At 36.9% G+C, this 23,382-nt stretch overlaps 1 protein-coding gene across 1 annotated transcript in view; it reads left to right on the forward strand.

The window, feature by feature from the left end:
• The window catches only part of LOC146594475 (E3 ubiquitin-protein ligase parkin-like), a 488,318-nt gene that overhangs the window by 370,288 nt on the left and 94,648 nt on the right, over window positions 1-23,382 (forward strand). The window contains exon 7 of the mRNA XM_085307410.1: window positions 1,159-1,308. Coding sequence (XP_085163536.1) covers window positions 1,159-1,308 — 150 coding nt within the window. The remainder of the gene's footprint in view (window positions 1-1,158; window positions 1,309-23,382) is intronic.

Below are 23,382 nucleotides of genomic sequence, written 5' to 3' on the forward strand. Positions count from 1 at the left end.
TTTGTCCTTATGGGATGCAACACCTTTATGTCTCTCTATATATTATACTGTATATCTCTATATGTTGTACTGTTTTGAAAATTCACATACTATTTGAAAAAAAAATCACTATAACAAGACATGTTATGGCAACACTTGTAGAAGAATCTTCTTAAATGTACCTGCAAAATATTCAGTGTCTTTGTAATTTAAAATGCTGCTTTGTGTGCTTTGGGTATGAGGTTTTGGTCCTATTGCTTCAGTTTTTCTTATTGGGTTTCTTTGGAGAGATGTTGGAGCTGGAGAGAAGATTTTTGTTTGTTTTCCTAAAAAAAAAAAAAAAAAAAAAGGAAGGTGCAACAGGGTTTTCATGATCAGTTAGGAGATAAAAATTTATGAAGTACTAAATACCATTGTGAGTGCTGAAACATAAAGCTTTGTTTTGTTCCTTTCTCACGCCGCAACGTCATTCATCTCCCTCAGAGAAAATTCATACGACTCCCTTCATCTCTGGCCTTTGGGATTTTCCCTTTCTGTTCTGTAGGGCTGTCTGGACCGAATGCTTTCATTTATTTCACTCTGCAGCAGATCAGATTTATAGGTGAATCTGAAGCCCGCTTTACAGTGGTCATATAGCCACTAGTGTGGAACTGCACTAATACTGCACCTAGAGTGGACGCGAGGTACATGTACATGGCATGATTTGTACTTGCTCAGCTTAGCTCAGTTTGAAAGCAGGGTAAATTAGAACAGGGAAAATTATTGCAGTCACATCAATCATTTTAGAGCAGAATTTGAGGATTCACTGGAAGCTAAAAACCCTGTATTGTTCATGAGATCTAGATTTTTCTCTTTACTCTAGCACAAGTTTCCTGTGTGAACTTGAGTGTGTTATTAAGTATTCYTGTATCTCAGTATCTCTATCAGAAAACGGAGACATTTCTATTGCCTTTTAGGCTCTTGGGATGAGACCACATTATCATTGCAAAACATTTAAAAATTTTCCTGAGGGCCACAGCAAAACAAAACACACTTAATATTAAAATAAATGTATGCGAGAGAAATATTTCGCCAGTCAATTTTCATGAAATGTGTTTTGAGAAGAAAGTTGACTAGGCAGTTTTTATGGACTTTGCTTGCACGCTGCTGGAGCACTAACGCGACTCTGTTGTGTTGCAGTACAACCGCTACCAGCGCTATGGGGCCGAGGAGTGCGTGCTGCAGCTGGGGGGAGCGCTGTGCCCCACTCCCGGCTGCGGGGCAGGCTTGCTTCCCGAACCAGGAGAGAGGAAAGTTGTGTGTGAACCAAGCAACGGACTAGGCTGCGGGGTAAGAGCAAACATTTTCCTACCAGCTCTGTGGGAAACATATTGTAGCACTTCAGAAGAAGGGGGGGAAAGATCATGTTTTCCTTTCCTGTTGGTGACTCCGAATTGCCATTCCTACCAGAGTGAGATGCTGTAGTTTTCCATAAGCAATTTTAATACCTTACCGTGGCTTACCGTGTTTGGACCGAATGCTTTCATTTATTTCACTCTGCAGCAGATCAGATTTATAGGTGAATCTGAAGCCCGCTTTACAGTGGTCATATAGCCACTAGTGTGGAACTGCACTAATACTGCACCTAGAGTGGACGCGAGGTACATGTACACAGCATGTACATTGCCTTTTCCATTGCTTTTCCATAAGCAATTTTAATACCTTACCGTGGCTTAAGACTGACTGCTCTGCCACGCAGACAGCRTCCATCCCTGAATACTCTGCATTCATTCGCTCCAGGAGCTTCTGATCTAAGGAGTTAGAGTAAGAAGTTGAACCATGCAAATGACAAGCCAAAAGCGCTTTGACTTTTTTTTTCCCAGCACTCAGCAAAACTGAGCAACATCTAAAGCAAACCATTCATTATTCTATTAACATCACCTAGCTTTATAGGAAAAGAGAGAAAAAGGAGAAAGAGAGAGAAGGAGAATGACCAGTCAGTGAGACTGCAGTGACATTGCTTATGTATTTTAAGATATATGATGAAGAGAAATATAGAAATACTTTTATTTTCTCATAAGAATTGCTTTTTAGCAGAGGGTATGCACAATTAATGGCGTGTTTTTGGAAAACAAAAACAGGTGACACTTGAAAATGTTCTTGCTAAAAGGTCAAATCATGTGAATCAGCGACTTTTTGGCATATAACRAATAACACGTACCTTAAAAGAAAGAAGCTGCAGGGAAAATAGTAATACACAGAGAGAAAATTATATATAAAAGATTCCATTAAATGCTAGATTGGAGTGACTAACTGACGTTTGTATTTAGATGCTCTTTCTGTACTTGATATTAATACTGAATTCCATGAAGGCTACGAGAGAAGTGAAAATATCTATATTCATAAAATATTATCATGCTCTTGCTGTTGTCTTTCTTGGTGGAAAATGCACTTTTTGTTGTAGTTTCRATGTTGCTCAAACTGATATCATGGAAGAATAATGCTTTGCTGAACTAGGAAGTTGCAGTAACTTGTCTTCTATGAGTAGGTTAGCATCTGTCGACCTTCGTAAAACTTCCTATCTGTCCATGCAGTGGTGCATGTAAAAACACAGTACTCCCCAGACTCACTGAGYAGACAGAGGACTATAAAATAAAAGAAGAAGGTGGGAAAGTAATGATAAACAAGACTGAGTAAATGAAAAGAAATGCCTCCAGACTAACTATTGGGAATTGGTTAAAAAAGATAAAATCACAAATAATTTTTACTCTGCTCTTTGCCTTGAAATGACAAAAAATCCAACTGCATTTTGCAGCTTCATTCATCATCATTTTGACTCTGGAATTGCATTGTAAATAAAATGTGCATAGCATAAAGGATTGATGTATTGCCTAGTTTACAGGCTTTTCTGTTTCCTTTTATGGAGTCTGTGCTGTGCTTGCTGGTTATCAGATATGCAGTCCTGAGTTTGTACTAGACCTTTGTTTTAGGTTATATGATAACTTGAACATTAGTGTGTACAATTCACTTGTGCTAAAWTGAGAAGCATGAGGCTGATCTGCAAGCCAAATTTTAGTAACATTTGGGCCTTTCCTCAGAATCTGTACCTAAGCATAATGAAACAGGGTAGAAATAAATGTCTTTAGTTCTTTCTTTGCCCCCTGAAAAATGGTAACCTTAAGGACATAGATAATTTAATGTAATTTTATGCCTCCCCCTCCTCCATCATGATACAGGCATTTTACAGCAGGCAATATCAGCTGGCCCATCCAAGAAGAGACTCCCTTGGAATGGGGTGAGATGGGACTGGGCAAACAGAGCCCCTGTTAGTCTTTGTCCCTTCAGTTTGCTCCTTCCTAGCATATTGTGTATACAGGCAAGAAGAATGTATTTCCAGAGAGCCACTCTGTTTTAATGATCCCTTGCTGGTAGACCTGACTCTTAAAGCTGTAGTGTAGATAGCTATAGCTATATAAGTGATACAGCTTGTGGAATTGCTGAGATCACTTTAAACTATGTTAAGGTCTGGCCTAGAATTTAAATGGTCGCAGGAACAGGCTGTCGTAATTGATGTTTTGTGGTGCTTCATTCTGATCCCCTCRGATGGTACTGCAATCCACAAGCGAGAACTCAACCTTAGTGTATAGCAATTGCAGTGATACAGAAAGTATTACAGTCCTGCAAAGGGAGCACAAAATGTGGGACTATTTCATCTCTTTACACTGTATTTACCGTGCTGTAAGGAAAATGCCATTGAAGAATGCTGAGATTTTACAAAAGTTGCATTCCTTTCCAGGACAAGTGAAATTTTAAGGCTGCAGACTGCAAGTATTCCCTGAGAAATCAATAAATATAAATACCATGTCTTTTTTATTAATAGAATTCCTAGGTCATTGTATTACATAGAACAAAATCCCTAAGGCAATTTCACTCTTCCAAATAGTTTTTTCCTGTTAATTTGTTTTTGCGTTCTTCTGTCATAGCTAAGGAAACACATACCAAAAGCAATTTCAATATATTTATAGAAAAAAGTGTTAATGATTGTCTACCTCTTTTCAGAAAGCTTAATAAAATAGAAAGCACTCTAAAATAGTTGCACGAGAAGTGCAATGCCCATTCTTGTTGTCCACAAAGCTCTTTCCTGTGGTTCATTATCTCCTGTGCATGCATCTCCTTGCATGCATGCTTCTTCTCCTGCGCTTTGTTAAGCATATTAATACACACACATGTGGACCTTAAATAATTTGAAAAAATATTGAGTTTTGAGGACACAAATCTACGATGTAAAAAAATGCCAAGCAACACTTTCCTATTCACTTGAGTTAATTTTGATTAGCCAGATGACGTTATTGTTAGTTTGGGGTGTCCTTTTTATCCTGCTAGGTGTGGTGATGATAGTGTTTGTATTTTGGTTGCAGTGCCATGTTGATGCTATGTTACTCCCTTTGGGACCTGAATTAGTTTGGAAATACTCTTTCAGAGCTATTTTGTACATATAGAAGTATACAATAGTCCATAAAAGTACCTGAGTATCTTCTCCRTCTGGCAGTTGAAAGTATTCTTTGTTATCTAGCTCAGATCTAATGCAATATCTTGGCATGATACTTTCTTTGTGCAAATTCAGTCTGTCTTGTGTGTAGTTTGGGGACAGTATTCCAGCTACGGTGCCTGACCAAAATGTTTGAAAGTCTGACTAACCTGAAAGACTCTGTTTTAAAACTAAGATGTAGATATAAATGTTTAGTTCAATCACGTGCATTGCTCTTCATTAGTAGTAGCAGGAAAATCKTGAATGTATGCAAAGAAAGAATAAGCATCTTTTAGGATACTTCCAGATACAAAGATAGTCAAGAGGAATAGTGCTAATTCAAGACAATCTTTGAAGATACCTTGAAAAAATATATATTTTGCGCTTTATTATCAGATGAATATAAAAGTGAAGCAAAGGTGAAGCAGTACTGCGTACATAACGATCTGAATTCTTTTCTCAGTTCTAAATGGGAATGAAAGTAAAAGCAGGAACAGGAATAAGAGGCTCTGAGGTTTTGAAAAACAGAGGAATAATTCAGAAAAGAAAGAACCTCAAGACCTTTGTGAAACACTAAAATGGAAATCAAGGATTTAGCTGCTATCTAGTACCTCTACTTAAACTGAAGGGTTACTCTTTGTTATTRTATTTGAGATATCTGTCCTTGTTCTGTATGTCATTAAATTTTTACTTTTAAGACAATTCACCAGAAATGTATTACTGTGGATAAGGTAATATTTGAAGATATTGCTGAGATTAAGAAGCTGACTCACAGCAGGAGTATTTCAGAACATCATATAGGGAGTTTTTCAAGGGGAATGAAAATGAGACAGACATTTTCTATTATTGCTAAATGCTGAGCTGCTAGCATTATGCCACAAGCTCTAAGCAGTAATCATGTATTGTTTTCCTCTATGGAATGGGCACTCTAGCCTTTAGAAAGTGGAATTCCATCTTGTTGACACATTATGCTTCACTAGCTAAGTTGTTTCATTGCTAAAATATGACAAGCTTTCTCAGACCAACCAAAATTCTTTTTTGRTTTGTGTTTTGTTGTTGTTGTTGTTGTTTATTTGTTTTCTGGTTATGTTTTCAGTGATTTATAAAGAATTGTAAAAACATAGAATTTTTTAACATGTGGTAAAATGTTGATATTTTAATAAAACTTTTGCCCTAGAACAGTACTGTACAATTAACAAACTATGTTTTCTTGTCAAGGGCACTTTTTCCAAGGGTGCTGTACAATTAACAAACTATGTTTTCTTGTCAAGGGACACTTTTTCCAAGGGACACTGTACAATTAACAAACTATGTTTTCTTGTCAAGGGCACCGTTTCCATTGCCCAGTCTTGCAGGGCTGCAACACATTGATTTTGTGACAGATTTGAAATGTGGATGTCAAGAGTGGCTATAGCAAATGGAGAAATTTTCCATGGATCACATTAGTTCAGAAGACTGAGACTCTCTTCAGCTCTGTATGAGCTAGAATTGAAACAGTATTACCTTTGTCTGCTAGAAGTCCAGAATATTATGATATGTCCTATATTATGTGATCAAGTCCATACCCCTTGAAGTAGATGGGGTGTAGCTTTTGCCTGCTGTCTGCATCTACAGGCATCTGGAAAATGGCTATTGCACATGAACATTTTACAGAGAATGTGCAGTGTCTTGGTTCACATTTGTGTGGCTGAACTAGTAAGTACTTCAGCATTTCAAATCTGCCTTATGGAATCTGAGAAAGAAGGGGAGAGAAGATGGAGAGAAGAGGTGGTTGGTTGTCTGACAAAGGGATGGAAGCTGCTGGCCTCTTACATCTGTAGCACCAGACTACAGATAGCAGGATAATGCTATACCTGACTCAAAGAAACTCTTATTGGAGAAAACTAGAATTAAATCAAATTCTTGCCTGAAAAGATAAGTCAAAACTGGACACACAGACCTGGGACAATATGGGCTAAAACTGATCTGTATGAATCTAAATYAGCTCAGATGATTGGGATTTGTAAACTAATGTTTTGCAAAAGAAAAATAATCCCCATTTTACCAGGTAATYTGAAACAGGAATGAGGTAAAAGTACAAGCCAYGTTAACCCATGTTAAATTGAGGGCTGAGATAAGAGTTGGATTTAAAATCATATTGGCAGCTGTTTTTAGGATTTATTACCTAAATCTTATTCCTTGTAAACTGCTAGCTCACACAGTCACCTCAAAAAATGCTAGAGACCTTAGTTTTAGAGGTACCAAGCRGTGAGCTTTGTCACACACTCAGTATTAGGAATTCTAGAGGTCAAAGCTACCTGGGCCTTAAATTTTTTTTGTAGAAAGGGAAGAATGACRTTTTGCAGTAGATGAAATGTGAAAATGAGCACAATTTAAAATATTGACAGCTTACAATAAATTGATTTTAGCACATAGATTTGGAAAAATAGCTCCAAAAGAAGTGCCTTGTCTAGTGGTTGATGACTCCTGCTCCTAGGTATCCACTGAGTATGTAGTTCTCTGATGGAGACAGGACARGATTAAGCTGACTGCAAGATCTGAAGAAGAAATTTGATGTCAGATCTCATTGTCAGGGACCTTGAAATTCTGTGCTTAACTTGGTGAATGACCCACATACTATCTCCAGGAATTTTGGGGGCATTTCTCTCCTAGTAAATTCCCAACTATTGCAAGAGCCTCAAGCTTTGCTGACATCTTGGTCTATTTTWGTCTGTGCCTGTGGCACTCTACAGTTTAGTCTCTTGATAACTGAAGTACTCTCATCTAATTAAAATAATTGGGCTCTTTGTAGTAGTATCGGGGTGATATTTAATGGCTTATGATGCTCAGGAGATTGTATTAGATGAACTCATGGTTCTGTCAAGCCTTAAATTCAATSGAAGTTTATGACTGGAGAGGACTTGGAACTCCTTTTTTCTCACTGCTCCTGTACTGTTCAAGAAGTGCCTAAAAATATATCTGAAAGTCAGGGGACAATGGTAGTCTTGTGGCCAGGCAGGAAAGATGTAAGAACGTACAGTAAGAGAGAGGGAGAAAGAAACCCAATTATAGGATTCACCAGTGAATTCTGCATGTATGGGAAACAGAGCTCTGTCTTCTGACTACATACTCAGTTGAAATATAAGGGAAGATTATTCCCCCTTTTATAATGGAAACACTTTGCACATCATGAAAAAGTCTTAACTGGATTTCTTTCAGCTCATAGGTGAAAAAATCCTGCTTATAACAAACTCTTCTAGACAACAGGAGGTGCCATAGCTTTCCTGCTTAGGCAGTTCATATACTGAGTGCAGTTTTACAATAGGCAAATARAAGTAAATGTGTAAACTAACAGAACTAGGGGTTAATGGAAGATTTGATATGACTGAACAGGTTGATCACTGGGTCACCGGAGGAGGAACAATAGCGCAACAGCAAAGGACATGTGTTTCCTGAGAGTGGCAGCCCCAAAAGCAAGATGCTAATTATGTAACAGCTTTGTTTGAGCCATCTTCTAAAAACTTTCCAAATTTGGACAGGAAAGAAAAACGCAGGCTGAATGCAGAAAATCACTTATACATGAAAAGGAAAATAAATACAAATCAGAATAGGCTTATTTAGTGCCTTTCATGTGAAAGCTTCCTGAGGCCCTTTGGATTGTATTATGACGAAATTGTAAAATGCAAGAGCTGCTTGATCAATGAGAAAAAAATGGAGTAAAAAGATTAGAACAATAAGATCTGAGATTAGAATGAACCTCTTGACTGGCATTTGTAGCTTAGCTAGGGGAAAATATTCAAAGTTCTGAACAGACAAGGGTTAAAGAAAAAATGTCCTCATTATATGCTGGTATAATTTTGGCCAAGAGGCCAACTCAAAAGCAAACCACAAGACTTATATAGAGAGTCTGAATTAAGCATCACTTTTTATAGCTTTTACGGCAACTTTAGCCTGGCAGGACTGTATTCACTTCATTGGATGTCAGATTGAAAAGTGATATATAAATTTGGGATGAGAGTACATTCTGCGTAGATACACATACAGAAAGTAGCAGTTTGTGTCAGTTTGTACCTTATGGGTAATGAGATTTCTTTTTTTAATGTACATTAACTAAAAGGAGTGTTACAATGAAAGTGTTAGCTAATCTTGGGTGTTTCTCTGTCAGCTGATCAAAAGAACACTCAAAGAGCTTCTTTCTTGACCTTCCTTTGGCTTTCTGGAATGCAGAAGTCCTCTGTGAGTCAGCCAGGCTCTTGGTTCAATAGCATTTGCCATGTGGAGGGCAACAACAATTATCTTACTGATATAGTGGACCTCTTTGTGGAAAATGGTAGCTTTGTTAATTCACCAAGGGATTCTCTATCCTTACAATTTTTACATATAACAGAGACCCTGAGAGAAACCAACAAAGTGGAGAGTATATACAAGCAAAGACTGASTTCATGATAAGACACAGTGCTTGTCCACTTCTGGTAATGTGCTTTTTTTTTGTTAAGAAGCAAAATATTTGATGTCCTTTTCATATATTCTGTAGCCCCCRATTTGCAATAGACTGGATCTTCTTGTATTTTGACTACTCCTGCAAGTGGCTGTAAAGTCACAGATACAGGTATTTTAATAGTGCCTGCCAGAAATGTAGGCATTGTCTATGGTCTGCCSAATGGCATTGTGTTTTCTTTATAAAAGTTTTTTGTTATCACTATATCAAATAATTATGCTAGAAGAAGTCAAATTTACAAATTAAATGTTTCAGTGCTGCATGGTGACTATGGAGCTCTTTACTTCAGTCTGAGTCAGAGGGTTAGTTGCCAAAAGACCCTGCCTCTTTCTCCTACTTTACTTACACAGCCTGGAATTTGGGAATGACATGGAGTGCAGATCCTGCAGAGTGGGATACAGGCAGGGAGAAGTGGAGCTGAAGCAGAACTGAGCAAGAAAAAGCTTAACCCTGCTAAGTGTGTTCACATTGTAAGTGCAGTAGCATGATCCACCTTCACAACGCTGCAAAATGGATTGCACAAAGCACGCTGTACACACAAACCATAGGGAGAGGCCAGAGACAATCTAGGCACAGTCTTCCGTAAGAAAAGGAAAGCCCTTCCTTGTGAAGACAAAACAGAAGTTGTCTATGACTTCCCTATGCTCCTTTTGGGGCTTACAGGTATATAAGATGTCTTACTGAGCAAGAGCTCTTCCAGTCATCTTTTTGTAATTTCAACAGTATGTCTGTGGATTAAGGCAAGGGGACTACTGTGTCTTTGATCAGTAGAAGAGAAATGTTTATTTTCCAGTGCACATTACAGTACCTCCAGGTACTATATAGAACTCAGGTTGACTGGGCAGTCTTTAATGCATTAGGTTGGGCTACACCCTTTAAAGAGTGAGAGGAAAATGCTGTTAAAAAGATTTAAACATAAGTGGTTGGAGGTTTTTTAAAATATAATTAAATATAATTTCCTTGCAGAAAATAAACAACCTTTAAAAATCTTATTAAGCAGAGAGCAGTTATTCTGTGGTCAGCTTTCTTCATCACTCCTGCTTCAACAAGTTTTTTAAGAATGTTGTCACATGCAGAATTTTATTAATTCAAAACCATTTCAGAGAGATAGCAAAGCCACTATTCCACAATCAAAGCTGATTTTGAAGTGCTGAAACAAAGCTAATTTTCAATTATCAGAGTCCAAAAAAAGCATCTGAAAACTGTCTTGATTGCTGGAAAATGGCTATCTTTTCATGTTAGTTAAGTCAAAACAGATAGATGATGCTTATGAAGCTTCAAATAAAAAYGCACTTCTAAAAAGGCATAAGCAGAAAAAACTTCAGTCCAAAAGAGAATATTTGGAGAAAGTAATAAGCTTGTGGAAAGMGAGTTTAGAATAGAAATTGCATCACAACCTTAACAATGGTATTAGTATAGCTAAACTGTAATATAGGGWGTAAAGAAAATGCTGTAAAGTCAGAGGCAAACTATGAAAATAAAGTGAAAAAAGTAATGACCAAATTAAATTGAAGACATCCCTTATACAGTAAAATAATCATATTCATAATGAAAAGCAAGGATGTAGGTTTGAGAGAACAATGACCGACTGTAATTCACTGGGAAATAATAGAAATCTGGAATGCAATACGTGCTTATAAGGGCGTCATAGAGTAGAAGACAAGAGAAAATTCTGATCATGATAATAAAATATACCTGTGAATGGAAGCCTTGACCAAGGGCAGGAAGTCATGACTGCATAATGAAGTCTCAGTTAACTCCATTTTATCTTGTTATTCTGAAAAATTATTTCATTTATAGTACTCTTTTTTTTCCCCAAAAAAAGCTCTTATGTTAAACTGAGTGACAAGCCATACCATGATAGAAAATCTATTCCAATGACACTTAAAAGACATGAGTGAAGAGATAAAGRGTAAGGTTTAAAGATACTGGTGGCTCACTTGTTCAGACTGAGTCAGTAGCACAGTTAAGCTTGCTGTTGTTTCCATTAAAAAAAATCATATAGCAGCAGTGTGTTTTGGACTTTATCTCTGTCATTTTCTCTTTTATACCAGTGAAAATGCTCAGATATATAGTAATACCAAATAATGATAATGTTGAGTCCCCTGTACATATCTAAAGTGGCTATATTAAAAAAGATGTATTTTTAGGCCATTAATCTAAAACCAACGCTTAATATTAAATATGCTCTGCAAAGAAAATAATAGATATGTACTCACATGCCACAACATTATATTTAATGAAAGCTTGATAGTGCTTTCTTTTCTACTTATTTTTCCTTTCAGACTAAAATGAATGCAAATTGTTCCTCCTTATTTTGCTCAGGGGACTTCTTGTATGTCTCTTGAACATACTTTTTGAAATTTCTTCGTCTTTATGGTAAGGATACATATGTCAAAATCTTATTAAGCAGAGCTGTTGTTTAAAAATTTAATGAATTAAATACATTCGCTGTTGTCTGCATAGTCCTCTAGTGACATTTGACCTAAACTCCTTATTCTAGAAATCAAAAAATAAAGTCTTAAAGAAAAACAGAAGATCAAAACTGAAATCCACAAGATCACYAGGGGAGATGGGAAAGGTGTAAATAGGAAAATGAGGGCAACAAGTAAGGAAGCAGCCTTAAGGTGAGRTTTAAGAAGATCTGACAGGACTTTATTGACTGCTCAAAGCTCTCAAAGRAGCACCAATATCTTAGCTCTCTGCCTTGACTTGAGCAGTGAGAAATTGCTGCTGCAGTTTGTAGGAACAACTTGGAAGGAGAGAAAGGGACCCTAAACCTGCTCCATSTGCCAAGACACTTGTCTTTGCASAARGCCATAGAGCACCTCTTGCTGATTGCTCTGGCCCCAGTGAGCAGGGGYGGTGAAGGATAGCAGCCAGTAAAGTAGGGTTTTCCCCACAGATCCATAGCAAATTCTGAAAAATCTATGTCCTACAGGAAATCCCATAAGCTCATTAAATCATCCGGAGGAAGTGGTTGARGATTTCTGTCATGGAAGGACCTGGCAAAAAGGGCTAAATGTGTAAATTAGAATATGCATGTCTTGGCTGTATGTGTTCAGAAATATGGGTAAATGTGCCTGCCAAATCCATGCATAAATGAGGAGGGAACTGGAGTTTTTCTGACATGARCTGCAGCCAGGAAGTGTAGTGTGTGGGTGCGAAAGGAACAGTGTGAGGAGTGCAAGTGGGTACAGAGTGATTGGGCTGTTAAGTGGTTACGAGTGGACAGAAGCTTTAAATTGGATGTACATAGGCCAGGCAGGCTATGTGACTATGCTATTTTTTCCTTGTCATTGCAGCATGTTTATGCAAATGCATATTGATTAGAATCTACTGGATTTTGTGTTTTCAAGTATCTACAGAAAACATTTTTTAAAATCCTTTGCACTGACAAGAAGTGTTATCTGGACATGACGTAATTACCTAAAGTTATTCAGGAAAGTGTTTGACATTTGGAGGTGAAAAAAAATTGTGGCTGCCAACAGTAGCATTGCTCTGAGCTAGTAAYTCACCATATTTTTCAGTGTTGAAGTGATCAGAGGAGTGAAAGCAATTGGTAATTGGTGAGTTAAATAAATCAAAGAGGGAATAAACTTAGCAATAAATGTACAATACAATAACAGCTTTTATATGCTGCTGTAGTTCTCACCAGTGGTGTTTTCATAATATGCATTACAAGCTTTCACTGTTCAGGGAAACACATTAGTGTTTTTGAATTGTTTTTATTATAAGTCATGCAAATARTGTTTGTCCCAGTGGGATATGACATTAATTATTAGCAAAAGATCTCTTACATGATTTCAGTCAACAGAGAACGAACACTTCAATCTCTATTTTCAGAGTGTGAGATAYAACTATTCAAAACTACATTAAAAAACATTTAACCCATGCAGAGTACTCCTGCTGAAGGGATGACACATGGCAGAAATAAATTGGSCTAATAACATTTGCAAATGCTTCTTGATTGTGAAAAAGTTATCTGTCTAATTTCAACTTGTTCTCCTTCATTATGTTTCAGAAAAACTGTTACTTAGGTTCTCTTATACAAATAGCCAGTGGTCAGGTCCTGAACTAAAAAAGGTTGATTCTCTAACAAATACCTTTTCCAGAACTAGTAAAAATCCCCCAAGCAAAACCAAACAAAAGTCCACTCAAACAGAACATACTTCGGCAAGTGAAGCAAGAGGAAAACAATGACTTCAGGAAAGCAGGAAGAAGCACATTTGGTAACTGCTAAGAAATGTGTCTAACCAGAAAAAAGAGAGTTGACAATTGAGTAAGGAAATCATATTAAGGGTACAACTGTAAACTGTTTCATTGTGAAGGAAGACTGGGAAGAGTAAGGAAATACCAGCTTGGTTGAATAATRAGCTTTTTAATGACCTGAAAAGTAAGAAGGAAGTGCATAACAAATATAAGCGGGTTGTGTTACTAAGAACAGATACAAGAGAGCAACAGAAAACACAGAAGGATAAAATCAGAAAGTGCAAGACATGAAATAAAATGCTTCTGATGYAAAGTCTAACAAAGGCTATAAAGAAAGCTTTCCATGAAGCAGAAACAGAAATAGTAACATGAAAGATCAAAGAAGCTGTGGGCTCACTCCTCATATGGGAGGAGAATGTGTCATCCAACAGCATCAAAAAGGTAAAAGTGTTTACTTTTGCTGCAGTCTTCACTGAAAGGTCAAGCTTGTTCAGACMGTGAAGAGAGCTAAAACCAGTGACACAGAAGAACAAGTACCAGCTATAGTCAGGAAAGGACAAGCTAGAGATTTGTTTTCAAGGTAGTTGGACCTGAGGAAGTTTGTCCCATGAGAATTAGAGATTTAGGTGAAGAAATCTCAGAGCCATTGATGGTCACATTTAAGAACGTGGATAAGGAAGGTTTTGAAAAAGGCAAAAATACAGAGTCTGTGTCTAAAAAGAAGAAAAATCAGAGCCTGAAAATTATAGATCAGTAGGTTTAACTTGAATTTCCAGATGATAACTATAGCAAATAATCAAACAAACTACTGGTCAGTAYCTAGAGAATAAAAAGAAGATGACCTGAGGAAGCGTGGATTTATCAAGAGTTTATCACATCCATCTAGCTTTACTGTGTCAGAGTAGCAAGGGCAGGGTCGGTAGGAGAGAGGTAGATGTAGTATATTGATTCCAGTAAAGCTCTGGCATTGTCCACATGAAATTCCCATAGATAAACTAARAAAATACAAATTAGATGATACTTTCATTAGGTAGTACATAATTATTTGGAAAACTGTGTAGCGGCTATTTATCAGCATTTTGCTATCAAAGTGGAAGGATGTTTAAAGTCATGTTCTTCAGGGGTCTGTCCTGAGATTGATAGCTTTTAATATTTTCTCTGATGCCTTGATGAATGATTGAAGTGTAATGTTATTAAATTTGCATTATGTAGCTGGGAGCGGACAGCAAATAGTTTGGATGTTGATAGCAATTCAGCAAGGATAAATTTAATGTTTCTATACTTAGACAAGTATGGACAACCGTGTATTATGAAAGGACAAATGCTTAGAGAGCCAACAATATCAYGAAAGTGGATCTGGGATCTACAGTGGATCACAGTTTCAACTTGAGTTAACAAGGTGGTAATGCGAAAAAGGCAAGTGTTAAACCACGGTATATAAACTAGAGTAATTCCTTCCTCCTAATTTAAAATAACAGGCAAAAKGTACTGTGACAAAACCTGAGTCATTCTACTGAGTAGAATAGATTTGTCTTCCATTCTGATGTTAGGACTGCACTAAAGAAAAAGGAAGATGTTAATTCTAATAATGCTTCTTATCCAAGAAAAARGTCTTTTTTCCTACCCTTTCTCCACTGTACTTGTTTTGAAGAAAATAAATTGGTGAGATGTAGTGTTAATAACCTTCTCTATCTGCTCAGCTCTCCGCTTATTCCAATCCATAGCAGATTTTCCTCCCCATAGTAGTGAGTCCCATGTAAAGCCAGCTGAAACAGATAAAATCTAATGATTGCAATATTGCAAAATGCTGTCACTTATATGCTGTCACTAAGTAAYGTACATAAACCTAAGGAGAGTTCACATCCCTGGTGGCTTTCTAAAACTGCTTTATAGAAAGCCAGTCCTAGCTCAAAATGACACTAGTACCTTCTTTTCTCTTGTGTGTTTRTACTCCTAGAATTTGATTAGAGCAACTTTTTCCTTAGAATCTCCAGCTTCTTATGAAATGACACTGTTGATACTTCATGGTAAGACAGAATAAACCATTCYCAGTGTCACAAAATCACTGAGCACATTTTATGAGGAAACAGACATTCAACCTAACCTGACATAGGAAAAAAATTCTGTCTAGCTCCTACATGCCATGATTTCAGAGCTCCCAAATGTTTGAGCTGTCTCCTAGCTCTTCAGAGATTGTGGTGACTGTATAGGAAAGTTAAAGCTGTAATCAAGTTTCCATTCTGCAAATGATTTGTTTCAAAATTTTAATTGAAACTGTGGGATTTGGGRCATAGTAATATTTAAAAAGAAGGAACTTGTCCAGTTGCCATCATAAATATCACTGGCATTAGAAAAAATAAAGAGAATCCAGAAAGATTAAAGTCACTAAGTCCTTTTTTTCTCACCAAAGATCATTCCTATTTATGTCCCCTGAATCTCACAATTATCTATTGTATTTTCCCTTGAATGTGTATTCAAGTGGGGAAGCAAGTGGCCATCACTGAGATCCAGAGACCTCTGGGTATGCATACTGGTTCTTCAGTACTATTTTCAAATATGGTCTGGTGAAAGTATTCCTTATTTTTTCCTCTGTAAGAATTAATAATGCATAATTGTGATTTGTATGTRTGTGTATGTTTTGTTTTCATATGGGTGAGATGAATGAACTGTTTTCAAAACCTCCTTGCACCACTTCAGTTCTATCACTTATCATGTGGTTTTCATTCTGTGACCCCTCTCCCTACCAAATTCTGTGAAACCACATTTGAGATGAAGCCTTTGTAGAGCTGTAATCAAGCATGTGAAGAATTATCACAGTCTTTCCTRCTCAGTCATTTTCAAAAAATTCTGCTTTTAAAACAGAAAATACCCTCAAATTTCTTTGGTRAAATTTCGTATTTATCTTAAAACTTCTGAATACCACTTGGTTTATTTATTTCTCTCCATATTTTATTTGTAATGTATTGATTCTATAGTACTCAGCTATTCGTGCAGTATCTCTTGGGTATTTGTTGTTTTGCTTTTCTTTGTATATGRTTTGTTTTCTGCCCTTGTACAACCCTCTCAAATGCAGCACTGCAGCACTTACYTGGAGTGTTATTATTATTGTTTTCAAATAGGATTGTTCCTGCTGCATGAATTCAATGAAGACATTTTTTTGCTGTTTCTCCATCTCTTTACTGAGGCTTTATRTGATTTTTCACAGAGAACAATACGTGCATATACACAATGCAGCAAGCGATGGCTTTTGGAACAATTACAGACAACAAAGGAGTCATATTCATTTAAAAGGACTCTTTACAACTATGTACAACTATGTTGTACAACCAGGATTTGTATAGCATTTTACCTTGATRTATTTTGATTTTGTGAATAGTATAACATCACTTTCATGGACCTTCATTTTATTTTAGCATTTGTTATATATACAATTGCAATGAGACTTTGTCATAAATATTTTCAGGTACTCCTATTTCTCAGACATCTGTATCCAAACCTTTCTAAGAAGATGATAACGAAAGGTATTAGGTCACTGGGAGTGAAATGTTGTAYATGTCTGAAGTTCCTTGTCAGGTATGACCAGTTTAAAATCATGGCCCARATTAGTTCAAACAAACCAGGGAATCCAGTTCAGTCACACTTTTTATTTCTTGTGTTTTAATATTAAAATGATGAGCATTTTTGCCATTTCCAAATGMAGGTTATCAGAAATGGAAGTTGCAGATATATTTAAGTGACATAGATTAGGAAGCATGACTTATTTTTTTCAAAGATGCGTTAAGAAGGTATTTCTGCCTCGGTAGGCATACATGGTACCTGTGACTGCTAGCTGTAAATTGCGTAGGACTATTARGAGCAGCACAGACCCTTTAAACGTACTGATTTCAATGCAACTAATCACTTCTTCTAAGCTAGAAGTGCATTTAGGCATTTAGTGAAAGTTTTTATATGGACCAATATATTTAACTCTGTCTAAAAATTGCATACTAAAGTATATCTTTTTCTCAGGTATCTGAAAASATTTAATTTTGGTTCCCAAGGAATGGTTATGCACCTTGCAAGCACTGACTTTGGAAATAAAAACCTATCTTCTGAAAAGAAATGTAATATCAATATTTAACAAACGCTATGTCATATTATGATTATTTCTGATCACGTAATTGTGACTGGTATTTTAAACTGTGTTCATCRGACTGAAGGAAGACACTAATGTTACCCTGGGAATCTGATTTGGCAGTTTTCTTTTGCCTTGCTGTAGCTTTTGGCTTTGTCTATTTTTGTTTATCTGATAGTATGCTTTGATTGATGGTTTGATATTCAAGGTAATTCATGGTGACTCCAACAGCGAAAAAGCTAAAGAACTTAGCAGTTAGAGAAATTCCTTGCATGCTTTGCTRTTCTTAACCTAGGTAGCAAGAATCTTTCCTAACAAATCATTATCTGTTCATGCTTGGCCCTTTTTAGGTCTGATACTTAGTGACCAGTCTTGGGAAACATTTTGCTTTTGCATTTGAAAATGTCATCTTATGAAGAAAAATTAGACTGGATAATGAAAAAGCTGGAGAGTTGTCCTTCTGGACCACTCTGTGATTTAGAACCAAATGTTTTAAGAGTAACAAAGTTTGCTCTTTCTGACCATTACAGGTGTAGACAGGTCAAGCAGTGTGTTGTCTCCTTTAGCATTTTTTAACTATAGCTGCCGCGTAATTAAAACTTGTTCTGTATGGTGTAGTACCTGGTTATGGATTAAGAAATTGAAATGGGTAACCAGTGAAGAGCGCTATCAGTACGATTAAAGGAAGGGAATRGAATAACTTCAATGTATTTACGTTCTGTTCTTATGTATACAAGAGAGATCTGCAGACAGCTACAGAGGTAAGAACTGCACAAAATCATTCTAGTATACTATTGCAGATTGAAATATATTGTTCCCAATTTCTGCTATTAGAAATACTCTGAAGACATTGCTGCAAATGTTTGTATTTTTACATTTTCAAGCTGGGTTTGTCAGTCAAGTAAATGGCTAGTATTTTTTCGGATGTTTTGATTGGCTCCATCACATAGTTAGAAAAAGTGAGTACCACTTTGATTTGTTTTCTCAGAGAGAGTTGTTTCATTGTTTGAAGCAATGAGGAAAAAGCATGGTAGTGTCAGCAGCATAGAGAACTAAGTGTTRTTTCCTGTCACATATGATGTTATTTGGAATATGAAGATTCATCAAGATTGAGGAAATTGGTGGTTTTTGCTCATCCAGAAAAGTTTTAACAAGCAACATTAGTTCCCTTACAAAAAAAAGACAACATCAAGAGCTGAGCAGAGCTCAGAGAACACTGAGCAAACACTGGATGTCTAGATGTTTCTCTGCCAAAATTGTAGTTGCTAAGATTTATGGCATGRTTTCACAGGTGATCAGCTAGGTGACTTTTAACATTCGGATGGCTTTTATTTTATTACTCTTGTATTCTTAGTAATACTTTGTGGTTTTTTTGTGGACTTCCAAAGTGGCTGTCTTGTCATAGCAACAACCATTGCTTCTGTAGACCTATATTCTTCAYTCTGCTTAGGATCAATTTATGGACTATTGAAAGAGTCTGTCTGACTTCTACCCTCTTTAGAGACTACCACAGTTGATACATAGTAGAACAGAAGCAGCTTCCAGCAGCTAACCTTCTAAAAAAGTCAGAGTCTCAGTTTTTGCATTGCAGTCAGACACTGTCTACATCATCTTCCTTCTCAAAATGATGCCTCAACCCACTTCTATTGTCAGCTGGCTGTGCAATTGCAATGGGCTTACAATATTTTAAGCCACCATTGCATCCAACCTTCTATCTTCCTGCAATTTTGAATGAGAAAGAGGCCAGGGCAATAGACAACTGCAGTCATCATAGCTCCCTGTCTGCTTTCAGTCCTGAAAACGCTGTCTATCCCTCTGTTACAGCTGATGATTTTGTCAGAGAACTTTTCTAGAGATAAGTTTTCCAGAGATCATGCAATTGCTCCTTGAAGTAACTGTGAATAATCAGTGCTGCTGTTTMTCTTCATATAGTCTTTAGATGGTGTGCAGATGAACCACGCAAAGGAGGAACCTTGCAGCAGGTCCCCAAAAGACCCGAGGCACKTCTATGAAACCATATGTTTGCTTAGAAAATTTGATACGGTACATCCAATGTTTGCCATGTCCGTCTTTGGGAATCAAATCTCCTAGGAATGCCTCGTTGGTACTAATTAGACATCCAGACACAGATTGTCACTCTGCAGTTGTACCATGGRGGTGAGCACTGTCATGGATGGGTGGGCATCTGCCAGAGCTGCAAGGGAGCAGTAAGGTGGGCCTCCACTGCTGATGGGAACACTTTGAATAACAGTATACATGAACCATGCTTGGAGCTGGATCATCAGGTGGAGTTTGCCTCTAGAAWACTAAGTTAGATGGTTGGTCAGGAATTATTTTCTTTAAACCATCCTTTGTCAAGGCGTCCCAGTAATGGCTCATAACTTTGATTTGTCTGCCACATGGATCTGATCTGTGCRTACAGCATAGAGGAAACACCTCTGTTTTCCAGTGGAGACACCTGTTTGCTCACTCCTTTCTCTCATAACCAGGCCTGAATGTCCACCTATAGCTCCAAGTTTTCAATTTGCTTTCAGCTGCGGCATGCAGATTCTGATAATTCAGGGRATCTTCAACCCTCCTTTTAACTATGGTCTTAGAGAGTTAGCCCCACCACACCACCTACTGYTTTTAAACTATGACATCTCCAGCTTGTTTTTCTGTTTAAGTTTAACTGAAGATTGCCTACATGACTAATGAAGAATGCACTTCACAAAAATAAAAGCATTAAAGCACCCACATGATTACCAAAGAAAACCCTAGGGATGTTAAAAACATTCACTATCACAAAGTAAATATTTAAAGCTTCCATGTTCTTCTTATTGCTTAGCACTATTATGCTAGACAGCTGTCAGAATTGGCTAAATTTTCCTTTTGAAATCACCTCCACCTGAAGATGAAATGTCTGCCACCTACTGTTATTCCTGTCTTTTCAAGGCTTTTCCTTTTTTCTTTCCTCACAAACTTTGTTGCAGTGGGATACAGAAATGAAAGGCCTTTGAGCTGAAACTGATGCTCCAAGACAGTACAATGCTGTTGTCATCTATGCATTTACATTTTCCGTTCTCCTTGGCTTGGCTATTTACTAGAAATACCAGCTTTCTATAGCCTTAAGACAGCAAGAATGTCTTACGCTGTGTACTTCTAGAAGCTGTTGCAATGCCCTGTAGGGCATCCTAGMTGTTGTCCTAAATTGAGATGACAGTGTTGCTCATATTAAATTGCCTTCTTGCTTGGCTTGGCATGCTGAGATCCATATCTATTAATGCAAGAGTGTCCAAATGTCCTGCTAGGAAAGCAATTTGTTCCTCAGTAGGGTGTCAGGGAAGCAGCTGGTCTAAGAAACTATCAGAGGTGATGTTAGGGGCAAGTTGTGTTTTTCTTGATATAATGGAAATTTTTAGTGATCCATCTTCTTGCTTGCACCCACCACTTGTCAACAGGGCAGCACATATCCATCTTCAGCCATCTCCTTTCCCTCCCGACAAGCCTGTCATCTCTCTCTTGTGGAGAGACAGGCTTTCACACAGCCTGAGCCTTATAATAGACACTTCAACAACAACAAATATGTTATTAATGGATTTTTTTTCTGCCCTACAGAGATACAATTTCAGAACATTTTTGTAAATATCAGTTTTTAAACCTCTCCTTGGAGATAGAGGCTCTTTTCCAGGTGAGGTTTATTTTTGCCCCTCTTCTCCCCTGTCTGCACACACACCATAAAGTACTTTTAACCCCTTGGGTAACTTTTGTCAATTTGTTTTTTACAATTTATATTCTAAATTTGATTTTGAGTTACCTAATGAAGGAGAAAAGTGAGATTTTTGGAACTTCATTCAATGATGTGTTAATAATAATGTATACTAGCTACTTTTTGAAATAATTTTTGGGGAGTTCCTGCAAACACAAAATTAGACCATGTTATGGTGGAAGTCATGTTTTCCGGTGACCTTCAGAGCAGGCAGCATGCAAGTAGGGCATGACAATCTGTACTTTTATGGCTGTAGTTGTGTCATGACATATGCACAACATAAATTATATGGTGCAACTTGCTAATAAGTAAGGCACACGCATATTAAAGAGTCCTTTTTAATACAGTCTGCTTAAAAAATCTCTGAGGGCTCCACATAGCTAGTGATGCTATCTACATGGCTTAAACTGYAGCATGACTTCCTCATGTAGAGATCATAATCTGTACATCATAGAATAAATCAATCTGAAGTCATTTCAAGAAACTCTGGATTAAGAAATATGTTAGCTACCGGTTAGGACTCATTTTCTCTCTATGATGCAACAAACTAGTTTGAACTCTCAATGTAATGAAATTCTGTAAAGACAACAGTCCTAACCTTAGTTTGCTTACTTAATTGTTCTTCAGTGTTTTCAGTTGTCTCTTAGGACTTCAGCAGCTGCATCATTTTTCAGAAGGTAGCTGTGGGGAAATAGTTGCTTAATGTAAAATGGATCATCAGATTTAAATCTGAATTAACCCCCCTAGGATATGATGGGTACCTTTATCCATATCAAAATGCAGTGTTTTATAAATACTCAACTGGTGTAAGTTACTGCTGAATGACTCACTTCACAGTGTCCACTATATTTTTTTATTAGACAAAACAGCCACTAACACTTTCTCCCTAGTACTTATTTTCATTTTCAGTGTCTTTCTGGGGCAACACAGTACATGACAGCAGACTTTTGAAGTTGAAAGTTCAAGAAAGAAGAAGTTTTAACTTGCAGATGTGGCATCTTTCATTGGAAATTTGAATATTCATATAGACCTAGCCCACTTTTTTCCTGACACTAATAACAAAGATTTGTTTGATTTTACTCAGATTATACTTCATATCTTAGGTTTTCAGCCTATAGTTTAGCAAAATGGATAGTGTCGTGCAAGATAGGAGGGATCTTCATTTAGACAAGGAAGAATAGAAAGTGAGGTTTACAATTTATTCCRGTTTCACTGATAAACACTCTTAAAAACACCACAGAATCTTCCTATACTCCTCTAGTGCTATTTCATCATATATTTCATCACTGTAATGACAGAATATTTTATGCACTGCAGAATGAAAAAATACATTTCATTTTTGAAACAATGAGGAAGCAGTGTTTCATCATTACTTTGCTGAGCAAAATAGCTTTTGATCTGATATTTTTTGCTTTCTGAATGTTCAGCTAGATAACTGTAACATTCATTAGTGCATTTTACAGTCTATTTTTGAAGGTATATCAGTTTTTAGATTTGTCACATATTCCCTATTGTAAGATCATTGTAGCAATGCCAAACATTACCAAACAAGCCATTTCATCAGCAATTTGGTATATTTTCAAAACATTTTACTTTGTTTTGGAGTTTTTTTTGTTATAAACATTTATGAGAAAGAGGTTTTGCCAGCATTTAATATTTTTATTATCTATTTCTTGAAGGAACCGTGTCATCTCCATAGTCAGGATCTCAGATTAATATTTTGGCAGGACTTGGTTCTAGATTTAGCTGAGTTATAGATATCCAAAAAATATTGTTTATAGGAATGCTTTTGGAGGGTTTTTCCAAATATTGACAGTTTATTTCTTTCTTGCTTCCTGTAGAGACTAATTGTGATGTGATGCTAATCATTATGTCATTTATTCCACTTTGCCACAGTCTTAGTGGAATTGTCTTATTGTCTGGCCTGCAGGGTTTTTTTCTGTTGTTCATTTGTATAATGCACAGTATGCTAACTCCTAACCCATAAAATTGTCCCTAATGCAACTGTATAAAGGAAACATGTAGATGTTTCCTACATGTTTGTCCTTATTTAGTTGTTGTTATAGTTAGAACTTTACTCCAGATACAGCACTTAAATAAAAAAAGTCACAGTAGAGAGACTCTGTACTCAAAAATCTGCATACGTTCTGAATGCTTTGTTTCTGAGTACTTTCATAGCCTTTAATGGACATTACTCYGGACTTGATTCTGTTTTCCCATACAAAGTAATGGAGTAGAAGAGAACCTGAAATATGTAGGCCACTTTCTTCACTCTACTGGTGATCTTTTTATCCTAATGCATCCATTTGCAGCAGTAAAGATGGATTAATCAGATTAGAGCTATG

This window comes from Rhea americana, unplaced genomic scaffold, assembly GCF_003343005.1.
Source record: "Rhea americana isolate MKP2758 unplaced genomic scaffold, rheAme1 scaffold_258, whole genome shotgun sequence".
Classification (NCBI taxonomy): domain Eukaryota; kingdom Metazoa; phylum Chordata; class Aves; order Rheiformes; family Rheidae; genus Rhea; species Rhea americana.